The 21,753-nt window shown below is 46.0% G+C and overlaps 2 protein-coding genes and 1 non-coding gene across 4 annotated transcripts; all 3 read left to right on the plus strand.

The window, feature by feature from the left end:
- Positions 1 to 187: 187 nt before the first annotated feature.
- On the plus strand, positions 188 to 259 carry Trnap-ugg. The gene has a single exon. It is a non-coding gene; the product is annotated as a tRNA-Pro (tRNA).
- A 222-nt stretch (positions 260 to 481) lies between these two features.
- Positions 482 to 18,782, plus strand: Rnase4 (ribonuclease A family member 4). 2 transcript variants are annotated; one of them, XM_036199334.1, is made up of 2 exons: positions 482 to 764; positions 17,629 to 18,782. In XM_036199334.1, the coding sequence occupies exon 2, from the start codon at positions 17,646 to 17,648 to the stop codon at positions 18,087 to 18,089; it is 444 nt and encodes a 147-aa protein (XP_036055227.1). In that variant the 5' UTR covers positions 482 to 764; positions 17,629 to 17,645; the 3' UTR covers positions 18,090 to 18,782. The 2 variants fall into 2 exon arrangements, with proteins under 2 accessions (XP_036055227.1, XP_036055226.1); XM_036199333.1 differs by having other exon boundaries at positions 485 to 801.
- Positions 9,724 to 10,242, plus strand: Ang (angiogenin). The gene is given in 1 exon segment (XM_036199335.1): positions 9,724 to 10,242. A coding segment is annotated over 1 exon segment (441 nt). The 3' UTR covers positions 10,165 to 10,242.
- Positions 18,783 to 21,753: the final 2,971 nt, after the last annotated feature.

Below are 21,753 nucleotides of genomic sequence, written 5' to 3' on the forward strand. Positions count from 1 at the left end.
AAAGGAGATAGGCCCAGAACTAATGGATGGGAACTGACAAAGATGAGGAGATAATTAAATAATACGCAAGAGAGTGCCCCTGTGAGAAGAAAGGGGAGAAAAGAAACTGCTGGCGCGTCCTGACAGCTGCTGGGCGCCAAGATGTTTAGAGTAGACTGAGGGACTGCAAACAACATGAGAACATCACGGCTCGTTGGTCTAGGGGTATGATTCTCGCTTTGGGTGCGAGAGGTCCCGGGTTCAAATCCCGGACGAGCCCTGTTCTTTTACACTCCCTGTCTTTAGTAACTGGAAACAGTTCACTTCTCTATAAACTTTCTCCTGCTGTAACTATCCTCAGAAAGGGGACGGCACCACAGGACCACACAAAACACCAAATTCCTGGCTTCTGAGGGCTCCCCAGGGAACCTCCCGGAGTCCCCCCCGTCCCCCAGGGTCTCTGTAGCATCAGCGGCTTGTATTCCTCGTAGCGGTCCTCGGGACATCTGCCAGTCTGGTTCCTGCGCAGAACCCCACACTGGTTCCCTGCTTGGAGGCTAGGGTCACTTCTTTGGGTTCTGCAAGCGGGCCCAGCGGGGAGGGGCATCCTGGGAGAAACGGGGTGCGGTCCCAGCCACCGAGGCTGGAACGCCCACCCTCCGCTCCCCTGCACCCCGCCCCAATCTGTCTGCGTGGCCAGGCAACGCCGACCTCACCCATATCCCGGACGAGATTCCGAAGGAAATTTCATTTCTACTCTTCGGCATCCCACTAGGAAAACTCGGGTGAGAAACAAAGCCGCCGCCTCCAGTTCCGCGCCAGGTGGGTCTCTCTCCACCCCTGCTCCCTTCCAACCGAGGATGACATCTCGAGTCTGATTGCGGAGCTGAGGTGTGGCTGGGATCAACTCTTGCCAGAGTTCCCTTTCCACTGCTTGGCAGAGTCCAGCGTGGGTGGCCGTGGTCTAGAGCCCAGGCTCAGAGGGGACCACAAAATCTGCGAAGGGAGGGGTTCCAGGAACCCAGCCCGCGTTTGCTCAGATAAGAAAGAGCTGAGGGTTCCCAGGTTGGGATCAGATTTGTGAAAAAAGGCCTGTCAAGGTTGTTTGTGCACGCGTAACTTTAACATTTGAGGACGGGTGTTTTCGTTTTCTATTTCCTGTCTCCCGCCCTTAACCCACCCTTAAGTGTGTTGTGAAATTTTGGAGGCAAGCGTCAACAACCTCCTCCATGCCTTCTTAGTGGGCGGTTGGGATTCTCTTGCCCTGAGACAGCACACCAAACCGTGTGTGTCCAAATGATGGAACATGTTTGTTTCGGAAGAACAGTAGGAACCATGTCCTTATACTGGGACATCTCCAGGGGGCCAGGATCTTCCCTCCGTGACGGCAGTAATCTTTACAGTTAGTTCATGCACGCGATCGCCGAAAACCTCAGTAGTGTACCTATCGGAACAGCCCCAGCTATTCCAAGGGCAGGCGCACCACTCAGCGCTGAGCCGGATTGCTAGTCACAGCGGCTTTAACTCAAGAAACTTTTCGCTAATAAAAGGGGAAGTCAAACGTTTGGGGAGATTTATGGAAATAATCAGTGTAGGTTTCCTTTAAATAATTTTCAGTACTACTTTAAAAATTAGTTTTGATTTCTGGAGAAATCATTCCAATGGGATATAAAAGTCGTGTCGTGCGTTAGAAAGCTTATTATGGTCACAGGAATGTCAAATGTTCCTCGGTCAATGGATGTTCCTTTCTTTGTTCTTCAATGTCCTCATGTGTAAAATACAGGTCGAGAGATTGTCCCAGGCTGCCCCCTGTTCTCATCTTGATTTCATGGAGTGGTAGGATGTCAGTAACACGATTCGGATAATGTGGAGCTGAACTGCAGTTTAAGAGGAAAAAGTGGACTAGCTATGGCCAGGGTCAGAGACAAGGTCTGAAAGAGTCATCAGTGAAGCAGCAGTGCCTCAGCTTTGCAGGGATGCAGAGCTCTGCATGATGCTCTCTCATCCTTGTTCTCTGCATCCCATGGACCGTCTGTGGAGCTGCCCGCTGGCAGCATCATTAGTGCCTACAATTACGGATTCAAAAGTGTACTGACTGACGCAGGCTGAAGAAACATCTCTTGAGATTTTCCAGTGTATCTATGTTTGAGCAGAGAACAATCTCCATAAACAGTTATTCTGAGAATAACTAGAAGCCAAGACTAGGCCAAAGCCCAGTATGTTGGGAAGTGAATGTTGAATTTGTGTCTTGTTTGGAGATTCAGGGAAGTTGTGAGGACTTTGTTCCCATTCTCCCTCAACCACTGTGTCCCGACTTCCTCAAGCTCTAGTCCTGTGAGCTTTTCTCTTAGCTGCTGCTTCTGCCAATGATTAAGTGTTAAGTTAGCATTGTAAAGGAATGCACAGAGTTCGCCCATGCCTTCCACACTTGGTTCTACAGTGAGTGTTAAGGACAGAATGAAGCATACACTCTGTATAAGGGGGAAATGACCCAACACTAGAATTCTTGGAAGGAGAATTTCATGCCTCATGTGTCCATGGATACTACTGGCTTGGAGAAGAAACAGACAAAAATTCCAGGAAAGGGGAATGCTTTCAGGAGGTTAAAACTTAGGAGCCTGTCCTGGAACTAGCTCTATAGACCAACCTGGCCTTACTCACAGAGATCCATCTGCCTCTGCCTCCTGAGTGCTGGGATTAAAGCTTGTACAACCACTGTCTGGTTGGTAAAAACATTGTCTTTTTAAATGAAGACTTTTAAAAATTGCCATTTGTTACATATAAATTAAAATTAATGACAAAGATATAATAATCAGGCCCAGAAATGTTGCTCAGTGGTAGTCTACATAGCATGTGTGAAGCCCTGGCTTTGAGCACTAGCGATACACACACACACACACACACACACACACACACACACACACACACTGTTCATCATTCATAGACTAGAATTCTTTGCATCTTAAAATACAAAACTTTTAAAATACCCATTTCTATTTCAATATGTGCCAACATGGAAGAATTTTAAGAAAGGCCAGGCTTTTCATCAGGGTATAGAGCAGGTTCTAAACCCTCTGGGTTGCCAGGTGAAGGGCCAGTGACTTCAGAGAAGGGGCTTGACTCCTGTGAGTCTTTGGCTGCTCTGCTGTGCTCTTACACAGACCTAAGGAAAGGGAGGCTGCTCTGTTTGGGCAAGGTGCTGTGTGAGATGAGTAGAGTTTGTGTCTGTGTGTGCTGTGGGTGAGGGTGAATTGTCTGCCTTGTTGCTGTTTACCAGAAAAGGGCCTCACTGGTTAGAGGAGTTGGCTGATACTTACCCTGGCTACTGATGAGGCCATCAGGGTGTTGCAATGAACTTGGCTGTTCCCTTCTAACAAATGGGTGATTAATGACTCTGGAACTCGGTTCTTCCACATCTGTTCAAAAAGTGATGTGTGATTAGTGTAAAGTAGGCATCGCCACACACAGTATGTCTACACACTGAGCATTTTGGTGCCCAGTTGGATTCCAGCAGAGGTCTTACTTACCCTGAAGGTCCTCTGTGCTCTTGCCTCCCTGTACTTTGGAAACCCTTTACATTTGGGCATTTGGCAGAACAAAGTTTGCACTGGCCAGGAAAGTGAGTTGTGGTCAGAAGTGTGCTTGTACCTTCCTTTCCAGAGACTCCAGGACTCTCAAGTCACCAATGCAGAGAGAAGGCAGGCCGCAACAGCTTGCTGAGTCATCTAATCCCAACCCCAGCCTCATTCTCTTTCAGCTCACAGTTGGGTTAGGAGCGCAGGGGGAAGGGAAAGGATGAAGGCAAAGGGGAACTCCAAGCAGGGCTATGCCTCAACAAAACTCAAGTGTGGAGGCTTGTCCTTTCTAGGTCCCCATGCCACCATCCTTCTCAAGCTGCAGGGCCTTTCCACTGGAAGTGTGTCCCTCAGGATGTGCACATTCTGGGCAGCTTCTTTTTGTTCGTTTGATTGATTGGTTGTTTGAGGCAGGGTGTCTCTGTGTTGCCCTGGCTGTCCTAGAACTAGCTCTCTAGATCAGGATCACAGAGATCCACCTGCTTCTGCCCCCGAGTGCTGGGATTAAAGGGGTGCACTTTTTTTTAATAGAGAGATTAGACTCCTAGAGATTTTACACTGTGGTCGGGAACAATAACTCACTGGCAAAGGCACATGAGCCAACTTCAGCAACTTTTGCAGGAAGAGCAGAGCATTCCCAGATCTATTGCAACACCCAGATGGCCTCATCAGTGCTCAGGGGAGTATCAGCCAATTCCTCTAGCCAGATTGCTCTCCTTAGCAATCAAGCTTTATTTAATAACTGCTACCAAATCTTGCATCTCTGAACCTTTAAAGAGAGGCCCAGAGTTTGCATGGTTAGCGGCTTTAGGTCAGTTGGTGAGGACTTAGGTGTCAGTCACTAAGAATAGAGACATGAGCAAGCAAATATTCTTCCCTGGAAAGGTTCCACCTAATGGAGAGACAATGAGATTAACTCCCAAAGGAGAGTTGACAGCCTGTTTCCTCAGTGACACCAACCTGAAGTGAAACCAGATCCATCCCACCCACACTGTGAGAACTCTGGGTAAGAGCAGTCTTCTCCAAGTGCGCCCTGTCTAGGTGTGAACATGCCTGCATGTCAGCACCCTATGGCTGCCTGTTTGCATCTTTCCTGCCCCAGCTTCTGAGGGAGTTCTGTTCCTGCTACACAGAGGAACAGCCCTGCTGAGGGAGTCTGCAGATGCTGATATGCTAGATAAAGCAAGTCAGTCAACTGATGCCCTCGTTCCTGTGCCCAGACTCAGCGTCCCCAACAGGGTTTTCATGTGGGGCAGGGCGCTTTGCCCCTTGCCTCTGCCTCTACCCTTTCGTTATCAACCTGGAGGTGGGTTGTTTTCTCCACTTTTTATTTATTTATTTTAGAAATTAGCGCAGCTTCAACTACACACAAATATTTACACAGAATGATGGAACAAAGTCTAGAAATTGACAAAGAGCTAAAATATTGCAGTCTTGCCCTCCATACAAGATAAATGTGTAACAATTCTTTCAATTTTATATACTTATTTATTTCCTGTATGTGGGTATTTTGTCTGCATGTATGTCTGTGTACTAGGCACATGCAATGCCTGGGGAAGCTAGAAGAAGGTATCATTATAGACGGTTGTGAACTGCCATGTGGGTGCAGAGAATTGAGCTTGCATCCATAACCACTGAGCCATCTGTCCAGCCCTGAGGATTAATATATAACAACTCTAGTGAACTTCCTTAGGACCTCCCTGTGTGCTTTGTGTGTTAGAAGGTCTGACCCTGTGGCTTATCTACTGTTTAGTCTCGGTGTTTCCTCATAAGCAGAGCAAAGGTACACAATACCTTCTTTATTTACATAGTTTCAGTGATGATGGTTGGATGTAGACAATTGCTTTTATAATTGTACTTTCAAGAACAGAAGGCTAGCAGGCAGGTTTTGTTTCTTGAGGGGGGATGAAAGGAAGAGGAGTCCAGGAAACGGTGAAAGTGTTTCTGAAGCTTCAAGAGGTGGGAGCACAGCTGCCTCCCTCCTTCCTCTAGACTTCTTCCAAAGTGGCTCTTGACATTGACCGTCAAGATCAGAGACCATGGTCTTGCGTCTACCCTATGGCATATGAAGAGTGAAACCTCAGTCCGACTGTGAGCAAGGGTGAGGACCATGCACATTAGGAAAGAGCTCTGGAAGAGAAGGCAAACATCTCTGAGCAAACATCTGATCCACTAAGGTGGTTAATATTTGGCCTGGGCATGCCCAGGGAAAAGGTGAAGGACCCCTTGTTTGTCCACTATTGGTGTCCTTGGTTTCCATCTCTCTGACAAAGTACTTCCTTAGAAATGCTCTCCCCAACCCCCTCTCATGAACCCTCTATATAACCAGACTGAGAGGATCCTCTAGCGTCACCCTGCTGGACCCGGTCTCCAGGAGCAAACAGCTGGACTCATCTCCAGTCGGAGGAAAGCTGGCCAACTTTGGTAAGGTCCTTCCTCCTGGGTACTCGACTACTCTATTCCTTTCTCCCTGTGCTCTTTCTAGCCATTCATTTATTTTATCAAAACCAATCATCCCTCCTTAGGACTTCTGGACCCAAGCTCAGGCATTAAAAAGAAAATGAGTCAGAGCCTAATTAAAATGAAAGCAGGTTTCGTTGGGGATAGTTTGTATCTGGATGAAGGTAAGTGAATGGAATTGAGAGCAGGAGACGGAGGTATAGGAGGGATTCCTCAGTTGTGATAAAAATCTCCCAAAGGCTGGGAAAACCCTTTGACAAAGGGCGTCTGAACTGTCCATACCAAGCATGTGGCTTGAAAAGAATAAAAAGAAAAACCCCAAACCAGGGAAATATTCTTCCAGCACTGTGTCCTACTCATTTCTTTCCTTTAAAAAGTTAAGAATGCTCTTTAAAAACAAAGTGGAATGTGTCCCAAGATCAAAAGATGGTAGGTTGGGGGAAGGAAGGAGGAAAGATTGGAAGGAAGACTGGGCATCTGGTGTTATGGCTTTCCTCTGGGAGTGTTTCTGGAGATACACAGGTCAGGGAGTGTGGAGCTAGGAAAGGTTGTCACCTTACTGTCAACCGTGCTGCAGCTCTTGGGTACAAAGCGCTGCCAATGGGGAGAAATAGGGAACATGGGTTCTTGTGGGGACTGCAGGATTAGTTTAAGAATGGATAGAATGAGTCTAGAGAAGAGTGGGAATGTGTTCTACTGTCCGAAATCTGAATAACCGACATGTGATGTGTTTGGGACTAAGGTTCAGCACCTTTGGCCTTGGCAGATTTACACCTGCACCCCAAATAATCTAGCAGTCACTTGTTTTCTCACTATTATACTTCACCTGGCTTTGGGGGAAATTTTAATGTTTTAGTGAGACAGTTGCAAGAGTGGACAATAGACATTGGTGGTCATGGTGTGCCGCTGGGATTCCGTTTCTGATGTTTTAGAGAAATGAAGTTATAATAAGCCCAAGAACTGCGTTAGATGAGTTGGTAAAAATTAATGTGCAATTTCTGCAAATTAGAAACAAGTAGCCCCTTTACCTGGCCACGTAGACCTGAGAGCTTTCATGGAAGATGTGTTTCAGCCGACTGGGCCAAGGTTGTCCTGTCACCTCTTTTCTTCCAGTGGGTACCTTGTACCATCAACTAACTTTATATGAACTTGTTCCATAATTCCAACTGAATTTTGCTAATGAAACTGGATAAAGGATCTGTTAATCTAGTGAGAACCATAGACTCCCGGACTTTGAAAGCTAGAACCCCTCATGTTTATGGATGGTAAAGCATAGGCCTGGAGAGGAAAAGCAAGTTAATCACCAGGGGGATATTGAGAGTCTGCTGGGAAGCCAGCACTATGATTCAGGGCAAAGAATACAGATACCCCTCCATCGTAGATTATAGGGCTTCAGGAGAAATGGGCGGGTACATGGTTGTTTGCCCAAGATCACATGAGTCATGGCATGTTTGGAAACAGCAGCCATGAAATCTGATACCTGGTATTTGCTTTGTGATATCCTTAGTGTTTGGATCCTCCACGTTATGGCTTTTGCTTTGGTGTCCTAACTACCTAAAGCCTGGCAAGTTTGCTTGCCAGTTCACATTCCCTACAACCTGTACTCCTTCCTACAAGGTTTTAAGTACAGGTTGGTGCCTCCACAGGGGCCAAACTGTCCTCCTACCAAAGGGCAACATCCCTGTCCACTACTGCCACCTGCTGATTCTTTCAGGCATTACCAGCTCTTATAGTGTGTGTTTAGGTTAACATGGAGCTCACTAGGTAGCCAGGCTAGCCCCAAACTTGCATCAGCCCTCCTTGCCTGTTTTACGATTGCATGCATGCATGCATGCATGCATGCATAAATTCTTCCTAACTTCTGAAGAGAAATCACACCCAGGAAAGATAACCCCAAGACAAACGTGAAGAGCTCAGCAAGCGGGTGTTCTTCCACAGCTGGGTATCACGCAGATTGGCCAGTCTGGAATACAGAGCAAGACCTTGTATCCAAAAATTATTCAAAACTTAAAAGTTGACTTTTGTTGTTGTTATTAAATGTGGGGGCATTTGTACATTGGGGTACATGCCTATATGGGTTTTATAATGAGGCGCATATTTGGATATATGTTCCTCAGAAGCCATCTACCATGTTTTCTAGGACCCGAAACTCTCCAGTTACTGGGCTGGGTAGTAGGGGGTCCTTACATTTCCCCCTTCACAGCATATCCTCAAGCCCAGCTTTGTACTTACTGAACTACTTTCTCCTTATAGAGTTTTTTAAAAAAATACTTATTATTATTTTAAGTGTATGCATGCATGTCCATGGGCAGGTATGTGTAGATGCCCACACAGTCCAGAAGCATTAGATCCCCTGGAGCTGGGGGTGCAGGTACATGTGAGCTGCTGCTCAGTGTGAGTCCTGAGACCCGAATTCAGGTCCTCTGCAACCCCACTATAAGGGGGGCTGTTAGGTCTTGAGGTGCTCTTTACATTTTTCTCGAAAGACCTAAGGGTATTATCAGACACCACTTGCCACAAACAACCTAATACCTCTTGATTCTCTGAATTCCAAATTTCATGAGAAATAACATTTTTTAAAAGCCCACAAGGGAGTCAGGCTCCATCAGAGGTACCTTTGGCCCTAAGGTGTGTGGTCTGTGAGGGATGTATGTGGTGCCATGTGAGCTGAGAGCTCTGGAGAGTTGATGTCAGCGGCCTTCACTCTGTCCTTTCCAGAGAGATCTTACAGCATATTTTAAGTCCTTTGGCTTCATGAAGAGGTCTTAGTTTCATTTTGTTATGCTTTGTTTTTACCACACTGTAAGATCTTGTGTCTGTGTTAACCATATTACAAACATAGGGGAGACTAGAAACTTTTCTCCCGAGTCATCCAAAGGGCTTCTGAAGTGAGACACTGAAGAACAAGCCTGAATTCCCCCTTTCACTCCATAAGCATCTCTTCAGGCCCACCGGTCCATTCTATGGTAACTCTGAATGGTAACTCTGTCCTCTGGGAGAAGTAGATCTGACCCCCTTCACACCAAGGTGATTTGCTCTCAACAGTTTTCCTCATTGGTGTGGAACTGAGTGACCCGAGTGCCTGGAGTCCCATCTCTGTAACCCTGGGGGATTGGCTGCCCCTGTGTTCATGGTCCCTGGATGCCATTCCTCCTGGCTCTCAGCTCTGTGTTAGCACCTCAGGAGGCCCCATTGCTTACTCTGGATGCCACATCTCTATTCCATTCTTCTGTTTCTTCCCCAAACAGAGTCTTCTATGTTGCCCAAGCTAGTGTGAAACTCCAGGGCTTTAGCAATCCTCCTGCCTCAGCTTCCTAAGTAGCTGGGACTGACACACACACACACCATTGCCCCTGTCCTTGGTTTATCCTAAAGGTCTTTGGTGTCCCAGGATCTAGCACAGTTCCTGGGCCCAACAGGGAGTTGAATAATGTTCGTTATCAAGTTAAGTAATAAGGGACAAGGAATATCAATAGTTATTAATTATGCTATTGCCAGTGGTGATCCTGAAAGATAGAGGAAGATGGCTGGGTCATGCAGTCCATTAGGAAGGCCCAAGTAGAGAATGAATTAGATGACTGAGGACAACTGATTCATAATGTCCTATCAGAGGGGAAAGTCCCCACCCTCCTAGCCTAAGTTAGAATGTGGTTCCAAGGCCCTACCATGCCTACTTCTTTGTTTTTGGCAGGAATCTCTATTGGAAGAGATGAACATGAGTCTGGGTCCCTTGTTGTTGGTCTTCGTGCTGGGTCTGGTTGTGACATCACCAGCTCTGGCTCAGAATGATGCCAGGTATATCAAATTCCTGACTCAGCACTATGATGCCAATCCAAAGGGCCGGGACGACAGATACTGTGGTAGCATGATGGGAAAACGAGGCCTGACCTCTCCCTGAAAACAACGCAACACCTTTATCCATGGCAATAAGGACAGCATCAAGTTCGTCTGTGGAGGAAACGGAAACCCTTACAGAGATATCTTCAGAATGAGCATTTCTGAATTCCAGGTCACCACTTGCAGGCATACAGGAGGGTCTACCCGGCCTCCGTGCCAGTACCGAGCCTCCAGGGATTTCAGACGCATTGTTATTGCCTGTGAAAACGGCTTGCCTGTCCACTTTGACGAGTCTATTATCAGTCCCAAGTAAGCAGGCCTCGAGCACTGGGTTGGCTCTGCTTTTTTTTTTAATCCCCTCTTATCCCAGAACAATGATGGCAACATTCACTGTCAGTGGCCAGAAAATGAACTATCTGAAACTTATGTCTCCTGATTTATGATGCACATAAATAAAGATGTTTCTAAAGCCACTAACAATCCATCTGGAAGAATCACTAGTTCCTAGGTAATTTAGCTTTTCCTATATTTCCTATATTTCTACTCAGCTGCCCCCTGGGGGAGGGGCAGGAGCAGATAAATTCTTCCTTACCTGCCAGTCAATGGGACAGTAGACTTCATCTTTCTGTGGTGGTGAGGATGATAATTGATTTACAGATGGGACAGATGGGAACTTTTGATAGAGTCAAGTTGTCTATTAAGTGTTAGGTCACTAAAGGAGCCTTTAAGGAAAGGAGTTATGACTAAATGCTGACACACCAAAGATACCCCCCACACACACACTCCACCCCTCTCTTACATACACCACACACAAACCAGCATGAGACTGTCAGCACTGAGGGGGCAGACACTTCATGCTGCCCATCCTCACCAACCTAATCAGCTCCATTAGTTTTTTTTAAGGACCTCAACTCTGGCCAAACCAGATTCATAGTTTCACACAGAAGAGAATTTCAAGACTAGCCTGCGTGAAGCAGAGTTGGGGATTTTTACCAATGACAATTTTAACACAGGCTATTAACATAAAGGTTGTGAGAGAGGCACTCAGAAAGGGAGACACACCCAAATGTGGGTATGGGCTTCCTAACCAAGAGTCTTGTATTAGTCATAGATACAATTTGGGTGCCTCTCAAGTCACTTCTTAAAAGGCTGCTAGGATATCTCCCCTTTTCTCTTTAAAAAATTACTTATTTTAGTTTATGCATATTTTCTTTTATTATATGGGTTTTTGCCTGCATGTATGTATGTGCACCACATGTGTGCCTGATACCCAGGGAGGTCAGAATGATTGCTATATCCCTTGGAGCTTGAGTAGTTGATGGTCGTGGTGAGTGCTGGGATCCAAACCCAGGTCCTCTGCGAGAGCAGCAAGTTCTTAACTGCTGAGCCAGCCCCCCCAAGCCCCCTTTTCTCTATCTTTTGATAAGTGGGGTCATGAGGTGACTCAGGAGATGCCTTGGATGGAATTACAATCTGCATAGGTAGAATCAGGAACCACCGGGGGCGAGCCCTGGTTTAGTGCACATTCTTTCCTTGGAAATAAGGTTTGCTCTTGGATTCTTAGAAAGTGTGGGTTTACAGCTGGCAAGGGAGGTAGGCCTTAAGCAGTTGTTACTTGTGATGAGATACTTGCTTCCCAGACTGCCGAGTAGGGACTCCTTTCCCTTCTCATAGCCCCTCCAGTTTTCCCTTGTACTCCTTGAGTGTCTGCCTCTTGTCTTAAGGAATGGCTTTATTGTTGATTGTAAGGGAATACTCCAAAGACATTGCTTTGTCACAGTTAATTTATTTAAAATTTTAAAACTTGGCTACTTTATATGCTTTTTCTCATTAATCTTTTACTTTATTGGGTGATGTTTGACAACTGTGGGGTCCTGAGGAATTTATAGGAAGATTCCAAGTGTATTTTATATTCCTCAGTCAGATTTGTTTTCAAGTGTGAAATGTCACCTGTGGAATGCTCTTGGTACCCTGGCCCACCTACAGGTTCCGTGGGTGGTGTCTTGCTAGGGAAGACTTATGAACACATACCTAGATGTTTTATTTAGAAAACAGTTGTTAGCAAATGAAAACCACCAGGTGGGCTGTCCTGTGGGTATCTGAACGTCAGGGCTGCTTTTTCTCTAACATGTCTCCAGTTGTTATCGTCGCCCTAAACTGGGCCCAAAGTCCCACTTTTCCAGTCCTCAGGCTCTGGGCCAGTACTTGAGTGAGCCCCGCCTTCCTGACAGTTTTCAAATTTGGGAAGTTGGCTGCTGATGCTCAGCCCAGGAATCACCACCATCTCTTCAGAAAACAAGAAGAAGTTTTCAAATGACTCTCATTAGCAAAGTTACCTTGAAAAATAAAATCAAAGACTAGTGTGGTCAATCAGTGAGGAAAGGTGCTTGCTACCAAGACGGATGACCCAAGTTTGGTTGGGGAACTCACATGGTAGAAGGAACCTATTCCTGCAACAAACAAACAACCACCACAACAAAAATCACATGACTGGATGGGTCCTTCTCACCCATTGATGGAGAAGCAGTCGAACGCAGTCTTGGTGTTTTAGTACTGAGACTCTTGCTCTATCATAATACAAAGCTATTTAGAGTGAAATGTCAACTTACAGGGAAGGCATTGTGTCTCAATAAGCCATTTGAGAAATAAGACAGAATCATAAGTGATTGCTTGGCTGTGCAAAGAACAGACAAGAAACACTCTCAAACTTCACAGAATGGTGACCATGTGAGGAAGAAAATTCCATGCAATTGGAGAGGAAATTCTCCTGGGGGACACGACACGAATAACGAGACCTCCGAATTTTAGAGAGTGTGATTAACTCTTTAAAATAAAGAGAGTCAATAATACTGAGCATAACACATTGTAGTCAGTTGTTATTTTCTCCTAAGTGAAGGAAGTAGAGGAAGAAAAAGGAAAGAGAGGGAAGGCACTTGGCTCTGAAAACTAAGCTGGCTTTCCTTTTCCTGCTCTGTAAGGGTCGATCCCTGGCCCATCTCACACACAGCCTGCTTCTTCCCCGTTCTTCCTATGCACTGTGTAGTAATTCTGCCTTCTGGAAGAAGTAGACCTGCCCCCCTTCACCCCAATGTGACCCTGCTTTCAACTCCTTTCCTCATAGGCACGAACTCAAGGATAAGACTGGACAAATGGGAAGCAATTGCCAGCCTTTACTGGCCACTTACCGTGTGCTAGGCTTTGTGATAAGACCTCCCATGAAACTGTTTAAATTTTGTTTCTCACAGTATTGCAAGAGCCAGGTGTTATTATGGCTCTGTAACTTATAAAGTGATATGCTGAGAGAGGTTGAAGAATCTCCCAAAGCCATGCACTGTGTTAGTCTTCTTTCCATTGCTCTGACAACATATTTGAGCTAATCAGCTTAGAAAGAGGAAAGAATATTTTGACCTGTTCCTTTCATACCTATGGAGAGACTGTGAATTATAGCACAAGGACATGGCAGAGCATCACAGCATCAGGAGAACAAGGAGGAAGGAGCTGAGGTCATTTTAAGGACTATTCAAGGGCATGCCCTCAGTGACCTCACTTCCTCCCAACAGCACCACCCTGGGGATCTAGCCTTGGACACATGGGTGGGCCTTTGAGGGACTTGGAAAGTCTGAACTATATAGCAGCTAGCACAGGAGACTCCTGGTGTCAAAAGACGTTCTTATTGAGAATCTTTGACACAGGGGGAGAGCCTTTGGAGAGAATCCTGGTTAAAACTATACTAAATAGGAAATCCTTTCTCTTTCTTGTAGCCAAAGCTAGCCTTGACTTCTGCTCTTTCTGCCTTTACCTCCTAAATGTTGGGATTATAGGTGTACCCCACTGTGCCTGGCTGCGTGTGATGCTGGGAATAGAACCCAGGGCTCCATGCATGCTAAGCTCTCTACTGACCATCACAGCATTATCTCTAGCTCCTTCATTTTCTCTTATACTGAGAGTGCTTGAGATGCACCTGTGCGTGTCTACATGGGACTGCTCCCCTAGGATGTCTTACTATGTCTTACCTATTCATTTGGTTAGTGTATCTGTAGTGTGTGTTTGCTTTTACATGAATACTTTAGGTTTTCTATGGAGCCAATTTTCTTGCTAATCCATATTTTAGGTTAAAAAAAAAAGCATGATTAGAGAAAGTAAATAAGATCCATGTAAAATGAGAGAGGGTGGCAAATAAACACCCCATTCTGCTGAAGCTAAAATGTAAGTACTGTGTGTCCCTGCAGAATCTGTGTCTGTGGTCTTGGAGAGAGAGGGTTCTGTCTTGAGCCCTGCTGCTGTATGAACATAGCATAATGGGGTGCAGGGGGTCCGCTTGACTTACACCTCTTGGTCACACACTATCACTGAAGGAAGTCAGAGCAGGAATGTACGTGGTTTTCTTCTACAGATCAGGGATCAGTATTGCTCGCAGTGGGTTGTGCTCCTCTACATCAATTAACCATCAAGACCCCCAACCCAGACATGCCCATAGGCCAGTATGACCTGGGAAATCTCTTAACTGAAACTCCCTTCTGCAGGCTACTCTTGGCCAGTGGTTCTCAACCTTCCTAATGCTTCAGCCCTTTAATACAGATCCTTATGTGGTGACCCCCACACCCAACATAAAATTATTTCTTTGCTACTTCATAACCATATTTTTGCTATTGTTATGAGTAATACCATAAATATCTGCTACACAGGATATCTGATATGCGACCCCCATAAGGGATGTGACCCACAGGTCGAGAGCTGCTGCTCTAGGCTAAGACAAGCTGATAAAACTAACTGGGCCAGATGTATATCAAACAGCAGCTTTCTCTGCCTCCGTTCCTCTCAGTACCACGTGATTCCCTTCTGCCTGACATGGTGTTAGTAGAATGTGCTGTTCCCTCTTTGGGGTCCCCTTGATTAAAAAAAAAAAAAAACTTAGAAAGAGACTCAGAAGGACGCTTGGAGGGCCAGCTGTAAACCTTAGCAGCTACCAGAGGAAGGAGATGCAGAAGAGCAAGGGAAAAAGCAGACCTTTTGAGTTAGGGTCTAGGAAAGCAGCCACGTCCAGCAGTGGAGTTCAGCAAGCCGCTCTAGGTAGAGGTGGAGGCAGGGGTTGGAGAAAGAGTCAGAAAGCCCAGAGTTCTAGGAGAGCATGGTTAGAAATTCTGGCCAGTATCTGAAAGAAAAGGGATAGAATGGACAAAAAAGAAAGCCCAGAAGCGTTAGCAGGCTGCAGGCCAGCGGCTTAGTAAGTGGTTGTGCTGAGGGATGGACTTCCGGAAAGGTTAACTGCACTAGCTCATTAAAGGAATAATCGGCCCATCTATCTCCTTAAAGTGGTTTTAGATCAATCAGTCTTTCTGAGGGTCAGTTTCTGAGCCAGGTGATTGACAAGTAGAGCTGGATTAACCCTTAAGGAGGAGAAAATAGTAGGTTGTGTTCTAATCTTTGGAGCAGAGAAGAATATCATGTAACCACCACCCAGGGACAGATAGTCCATTCTTTTGACCAGGAAACCCACAGAGTGCCAAGCTGATGCTCACCTTTCTAGAGTTACCAGGGAAACAGGAGGTAGGGCCCTAACCCAAACATGAGGGAGGGGCCCATCCTCAATGTCCTCAAGGCTGCTAATAACTGTAGTAATGCTATCTCAAATCTGTAGCTGGTGGCACAGAAGTGGGGCATAGACATGGCTGTTAATATGGGGAGTGTTAAAGAGTAATACTTGCATTTGATACTGGTAATTATCACTTATCAAAGCATAGGCTTCAGGAAAGATGAAGTATGCATGACTCCCAAGGCATTTCAGCCACGTGCGGGATCTGCCATCCTGGAGCTGCATCTTTGAGAAGTACAATGGGATCTGTATACTCAAACCCGCTCTGAAGGAGGCGGCTCTTGGACTGTACTTGCATTGTTAAGTCTGCTTGATCTGAAACAACTGTCCTACTACCTTCTCTATTTGCTCTTGTCAACCAACCTGCAAGTCAATCTGAGGGCTGACTGCCAGAGGGCAGTATCTGACAGCCATTCCTTAAACCATTCTTGAAGACTAGTACTGGCCATGTCTTTATTATCCTGTTGTGTTTGTTTAAATATTTTTATTAATTCTTTGAGAATTTCATACAATGTATTTTGATCATATTCACTATCCTCTCCAAGCTCTTGCCAGATCTACCCCCATCATCCTACCCACCCAACTTCATAGCCTTTTTTATTATTTAAAGCCATTGAGTCCCCTTTGTTCTGCCCAAATACACTTGGGTGCCGACTATCTTCTGGAGCAATCAACGTACCAGGAGTCACACATCCGTAAAGAAAATGGACTCTTCCTCTTTACGCTGATATTACTTGCCAATGGCTCCTCAGTTAGGGGTGAGACTTTATGCCCATCTCTCTCCTCCAGGCTGGGAACTTGTCCTGCTTGAGTCTGCATAGGTCTTGTGCATGCTGTCTAAACAGCTGTGAGTTCATATGTTCATGTTCCCTGTTGTGCCCAGAGAACACTGCTTCACTGAAGTCACCCCCTGCCTTTCAATCTTTTCCCTCACTCCCTCCAAATGATCCCTGAGCTTTGGGAGGAAGGGGGTGTTGTTTGGTTTGGTTTTTTTGAGACAGGGTTTCTCTATGTAACAGCCCTGGCTATCCCAGAACTCACTGTGACACCAGGCTGGCCTTGAACTCACAGAGACGAGTATTTTTGTTGTTGTTGTTGTTGCTGCTGCTGTTTTTGTTTGTTTGTTTGTTTGTTTGTTTTTTGTTTTGTTTTCTTTCCAGAGCTAAGAACCAAACCCAGGGCCTTGAGCTTGCTAGGCAAGCGCTCTACCACTGAGCTAAAGTCCCAACCCTGAGTATTTGTTTTGAACAGAGGTGTAAAGAGTTTCCCCAAACACCCCTCAAACACGTGATTTACTCCACTAACAAAATAGTCCCAGGGGAGGAAAGGCTAGACGGAAGTCTGTTCTACCTTATCTTCCTCATTTCCTAGATACCAGGCATTCAAATCGGCAACACATGAACTTGCTCTGACTCAAGTCTATCTACACCTTTGGGAATGGGAATTTCCAGAACACCAAACACTCCCTACCGATCCTCAAACTCCAGCTCTATGCAGAGTTACCTTTCCTTGTATTACAGTCTAGTCACACAGGCCTGGATAACTAACCACCCAGTCAGTTCTGCCCTGGCTTGCTCTGGTGGCTAAACCAGCTGTCATTTAGCACAGAGTGTTAGTTATTTGGCAGTGCTCTTACCCTGTGAGGAAATGTCCCGAAACACAACAAATCCACAGAAGAGTTTTTATTAAGATAGGAGAGAAAGAGACAGACTGGAACAGACCTGTGGGAAACACACGTGGTCAAGAGGGAAAGAGAGGCCCGTGCAAAATGGCGCCGGCTTATAAAGGGTGGGCCGCGCGTGTGTAGATCACATAGCTGTGTGCATTTTATGCAACCACGCAAAGTCACAGGGTCCTAGTCACGTGAGATGTTGTGACCTGGAAATGGCTATTTTGAACGGGAAATAACTAGGCGGGAGTGTCTAGGTCCGCCGGGTATGCCCAACCGTGTGGGCATGTTGTGACTTCATATCACAGAGAATGGGTTGTTTTTCAAGGAGGTCCATGTTGCCAAACTATTCACTCTCACAGAAAGGGTGGGAAAGGTGAGAGCAGGGAAAAGCGAGCAGATCGTGAGTGGGAGGAGGTGGAAGAGAAGACTCCCATGAGACTTCACTTTACCTTTCTCAGAACCTCTCCAGTGCCCAGTCCTTACCCTTTCCTCCTCTCTTGCTTTCTTCTCAGGCACTTCCTAGGTAGTGATGGCTCTGCAGAGGACCCAGGCTTGGCTCCTGCTCTTGGTGCTGACCCTGCTGGGGTTAGGGCTTGTGCAGCCCTCCTCTGGCCAAGATCGCATGTACCAGCGGTTCCTGAGACAGCATGTTGCCCCTCAGGACACCGGCGGCGATGACAGGTACTGCAACGTGATGATGCAGAGAAGGAAGATGACTGTTCACCAGTGCAAACGCTTCAACACCTTCATCCACGAAGACATCTGGAACATTCGTGGCATCTGCAGCACCGCCAATATCCAGTGCAAGAACGGCAACATGAACTGTCACGAGGGTGTAGTGAAGGTCACCGACTGCAGGGAGACCGGGGGCTCCAGGGCTCCCAACTGTAGATACAGGGCCAGTGCCAGCACGAGGCGGGTTGTCATTGCCTGTGAGGGTAACCCAGAGGTGCCCGTGCACTTTGACAGATAGATGTCATCCCGCAGCTGCTGCAGCTGGTAACCAACCAGTGGTTGACCTCGGAGTCAGTGAGAGTAGCAATGAGTCATGTATTGAAAGGCCTCTAGGTTTGTTCCCGTTGCTCACGCCTTATACCCATAGGTAATCACTATAATCCATTGTATTAAGTGCAGCACATCCAAGAGAGGAAGAAAATTTCCCCTTATAGCTTGCTTCTCCCAGATTCTATCCTGAGGAACGTGTGCATGACAAGTATTCAGATAGCATTTCAACTACTACAAAGTGCTTTTTTTTTTTTTGTCCACGTTGTTTTATTTCAATGCCCCAAGCCCTGCCCTTGATGCCAGTTCTGCTACTGGGTTCAGAAGTTTAGAGTTAATGGATTTGAAGACCGTGAGAACAGTGGGAGATCTCAGACAGAAATCCAACTGAACTGGCTATTCACACGGGGCTTTTCCCTACTTCACTGTATATGTGTCCTGCTATTCCTAAATGTCCGCCTTAGGTAAACCATTAGGAACTTGGAAATAGCATGTGGTCAAAATGAAAGATATGACTTACTTGGTATTATTATAGCTTGTGGCTACTAAGATTTTTTAAATGCTGTGTCAAAAATGTAATAGATCATCAGGATTTTTTAACCCCTCCCCTTAATTGAAAGATTTTCCACATTTTCATCATAATAAAAGCTGTCTGTTGAACCCACTGTGTCATGGATTTGTGTCCCTGCTCTCTTTCAGTTCCCCTCCAGTCTGTGAACACTCCTGCCCCTGAGTGTCCCTAAACATCTGGTCAAAGAGAAAGGTTCACCAGATCCATTACAACACAGAACTTTGTCCCCTCCTGCACAGAGCGAGATCCCACTCACAGACAAGACCTGGAACAAAACTTGGAGGCAGCCTTGGATAAACAGCTCCAGCTCTTCACATGGCAAATGAGAGTGCTGTATTATTGCCTTTTGCTGGTTTGTTTGTTTTTGTTTTTGTTTTTGGGATTTTTGTTGTTGTTGTTTTGGTTTTTTGGTTGTTTGTTTGTTTGTTTGCTTGTTTTCTGATTTCTTAAGACAGGATTTATCTGTGGAGCTCTGGTTGTTTGGGAATTCACTCTGTAGACCATAGTGGCCTCATACTCAGAGATTGACCTTCCTCTGCCTCCCAAGTGCTAGGAATAAAGGTGTGTGCCACCATCACCCAGCTTTATGTATGGAACGCTTCACAAATTTGTGTGTCATCATTACACAGGAGTCGAACTAATCTTCCCTGTGTCCTTTTTCTCTCTCTCTTTCCTTCTTTCTTTCTTTCTTTCCTTCTTTCTTCCTTCCTTCCTTCCTTCCTTCCTTTCTTCCTTCCTTCCTTAAGTGGTGCTGGGATTGAACCTATGGCCTTCTGTCTGATAGACAAACACCATGCCACCAAGCTGCATTCCCACCCCTTATTTGGCATTACTAATGTTTGTGACTGCATGTGCCCAGTGGGTGACTGAAAGTAAGGTAACAAGTTTGAAGTTTCTGGCCATGTGTGATTTGTCCTTTGTGCGTCTTCTGTGGTCAAAGGAGTCCGAGGTCAATTGATGGGTAAACAGAGAGTAATGGCTTTCCTCTTCAGGATTTTACATGTGTGTGTGAGTCTCTCTCTCTCTCTCTCTCTCTCTCTCTCTCTCTCTCTCTTTCTGTGTGTGTGTGTATGTGCACATGTATGCCACAGTACACAGTACAAGGGTTGTCAGAGGACAACCCTTGGGAGTCAGTTCCGCAGGGGAACAAGGATCAGATCATCAATCAGGCTTGTGTGACAAGGGCTTTTACTGGATGGGCCATCCTGCTGGCCCTTTAAGAAAGAGTGTTTTGTGTGTGTGTGTGTGTGTGTGTGTGTGTGTGTGTGTGTGTGTGGTGAGTGTGTGTGCAGGTGCTTAGGAAGAGGTCAGAGGACAACACTGGGACTTGGTTATCTCTTTTCACCATGGATTCCAGAGAATGAACTCAGGTTGTCTGGCTGCAAACATTTTTACCCACTGAGCCATCGCCCTGGCTCAGACATTGTGTCTGACCAACCTGAGGTAATAGTTGGCCAGACCGCAGCTGGACAGAAACGGCTTACTACTTCCTGCCTCCACCCGCTATGTAACCTTAGTGCTTTGGCTAGCCCCTCAGAGACAGGATAAGGACGGCAGGGTCCTTGCCTTTATCAGCACACTCACACTGACTAAAGCTCCTCTGCGCACTCCATGTTGCCTTTCCTGTTGGTTTGGTGTTTCAGTGGCAGGACCTCACTTATTGGGACCACAAGAGTAAAGCCCCGAGCCTAGCACTCCAATAACACCTGTTCCTTCCCACTTTGGACACTTAATAGGACATTAAATTATAGATATGGGCTGCTCACCAGGGCGAACAAAGAGGTGTTGAGAGGCAGGAATGACAGAGTAGTGAAGAGCATTTTGTTTTACTTTGTTTTTGTTGGTTCCCTGCTTTTTTGTTTCAGTTTGATTTTTTCTTTATTTTCTTTTGGGGCGCTGCAGGCGTGAGGGGAGGACATGAGGTGAGTCTGAGTTGAGCAGGATTAAATTGCATGATGTGAAATTCCCAAAGAATAAATAAATTATGTTAAAAAAAAAAAAGAAGAAGATGTTGGTTGCTAAAAAAGGTATACTTGTGAGAGACTAAACTGACATTTGAATAATAGCAACTTGGAAAAGAGACTTTATCTGAATTTCCCTTCCCTGACTTAAGTGACAGTCTCCTGTGACGTGCAGCCCAGGGAGTATGCCAAGACAATTATGTAAATAAACCAACTGTACTTGAAGCATGGGATGCCAGTTGATACAAGAGATTTCCTCCCAAATACTCATCTGCATAAGTCTATTTAGAGTGAGGAGAGAGGGTGGGAAGAGAAATCCTCTCCTGGGTACCCTCCAGGCAGCCATGAGAGCTGGTCATTCCTGTGTCACCTTAGTTCTGACACAGAGCTGCTGCTTGCCGTTGCCCTAGTGACAGCACTGATCAGGCCTCCGTTTATGCTAATGGAATGGCTTAAGGACTTAAAAATCTCAAGGTAAGTAAGGCAGGAATAACACCACTGTTTAGACAGTTGAAAGATCTTCCCACCAGTTTCCAGGAATTAGGGTGGAGATTTAACTCTATAAATCTCCTGGACAAGGCCCTTTGGTGAGCTTCTAAGTTACTGAGTATGTGGAGATGCTGCGTGAGTGGCGTGCCCAAATGGACCTGGACAAACCACATTCCATGCTCTATACCTTTCCTTATGCATCCTTTCGGCCAGTGGAAGTGGAAATGCTCACAATACACAACAGACTCCTTACATCAAGATCCTACAAGTCACACATGTGCACAAAGAAGCTTGCTTGCACCTTCCTCTCTCTGCAGAGTCCAGGCAGGCCTTGACCTTACGCCAGCCTCCCACAGAGCTGGCATTACAGACCTGTGCCGCCAGGCTCAGCTTCACCAAGTATTTCCGAGGATTCCTCAAATTCTTGCTTGCCCTCTTGTAACAGGCCTAGCTCCAGAACTTCTGCAGTATTGCAGATAAGCCAGGATGGTTGCCTGCCAATGGTGGTCTCCAGTAATGAGCTAATGCCACCTTTCCCATGCACTCCTGAGGCAATGAACTTTGGTTTTGTTTGTTTTGTGTTTTTCAAGACAGGGTTTACCTATGTAGACCAG

The sequence above is a fragment of the Onychomys torridus genome, chromosome 9, assembly GCF_903995425.1.
Source record: "Onychomys torridus chromosome 9, mOncTor1.1, whole genome shotgun sequence".
Taxonomy (NCBI): Eukaryota; Metazoa; Chordata; class Mammalia; order Rodentia; family Cricetidae; genus Onychomys; species Onychomys torridus.

Excerpts from the sequence above, each read along its gene's own strand:
- Rnase4 (XM_036199334.1), top strand. The coding sequence starts at position 17,646 with ATGGCTCTGCAGAGGACCCAGGCTTGGCTCCTGCTCTTGGTGCTGACC.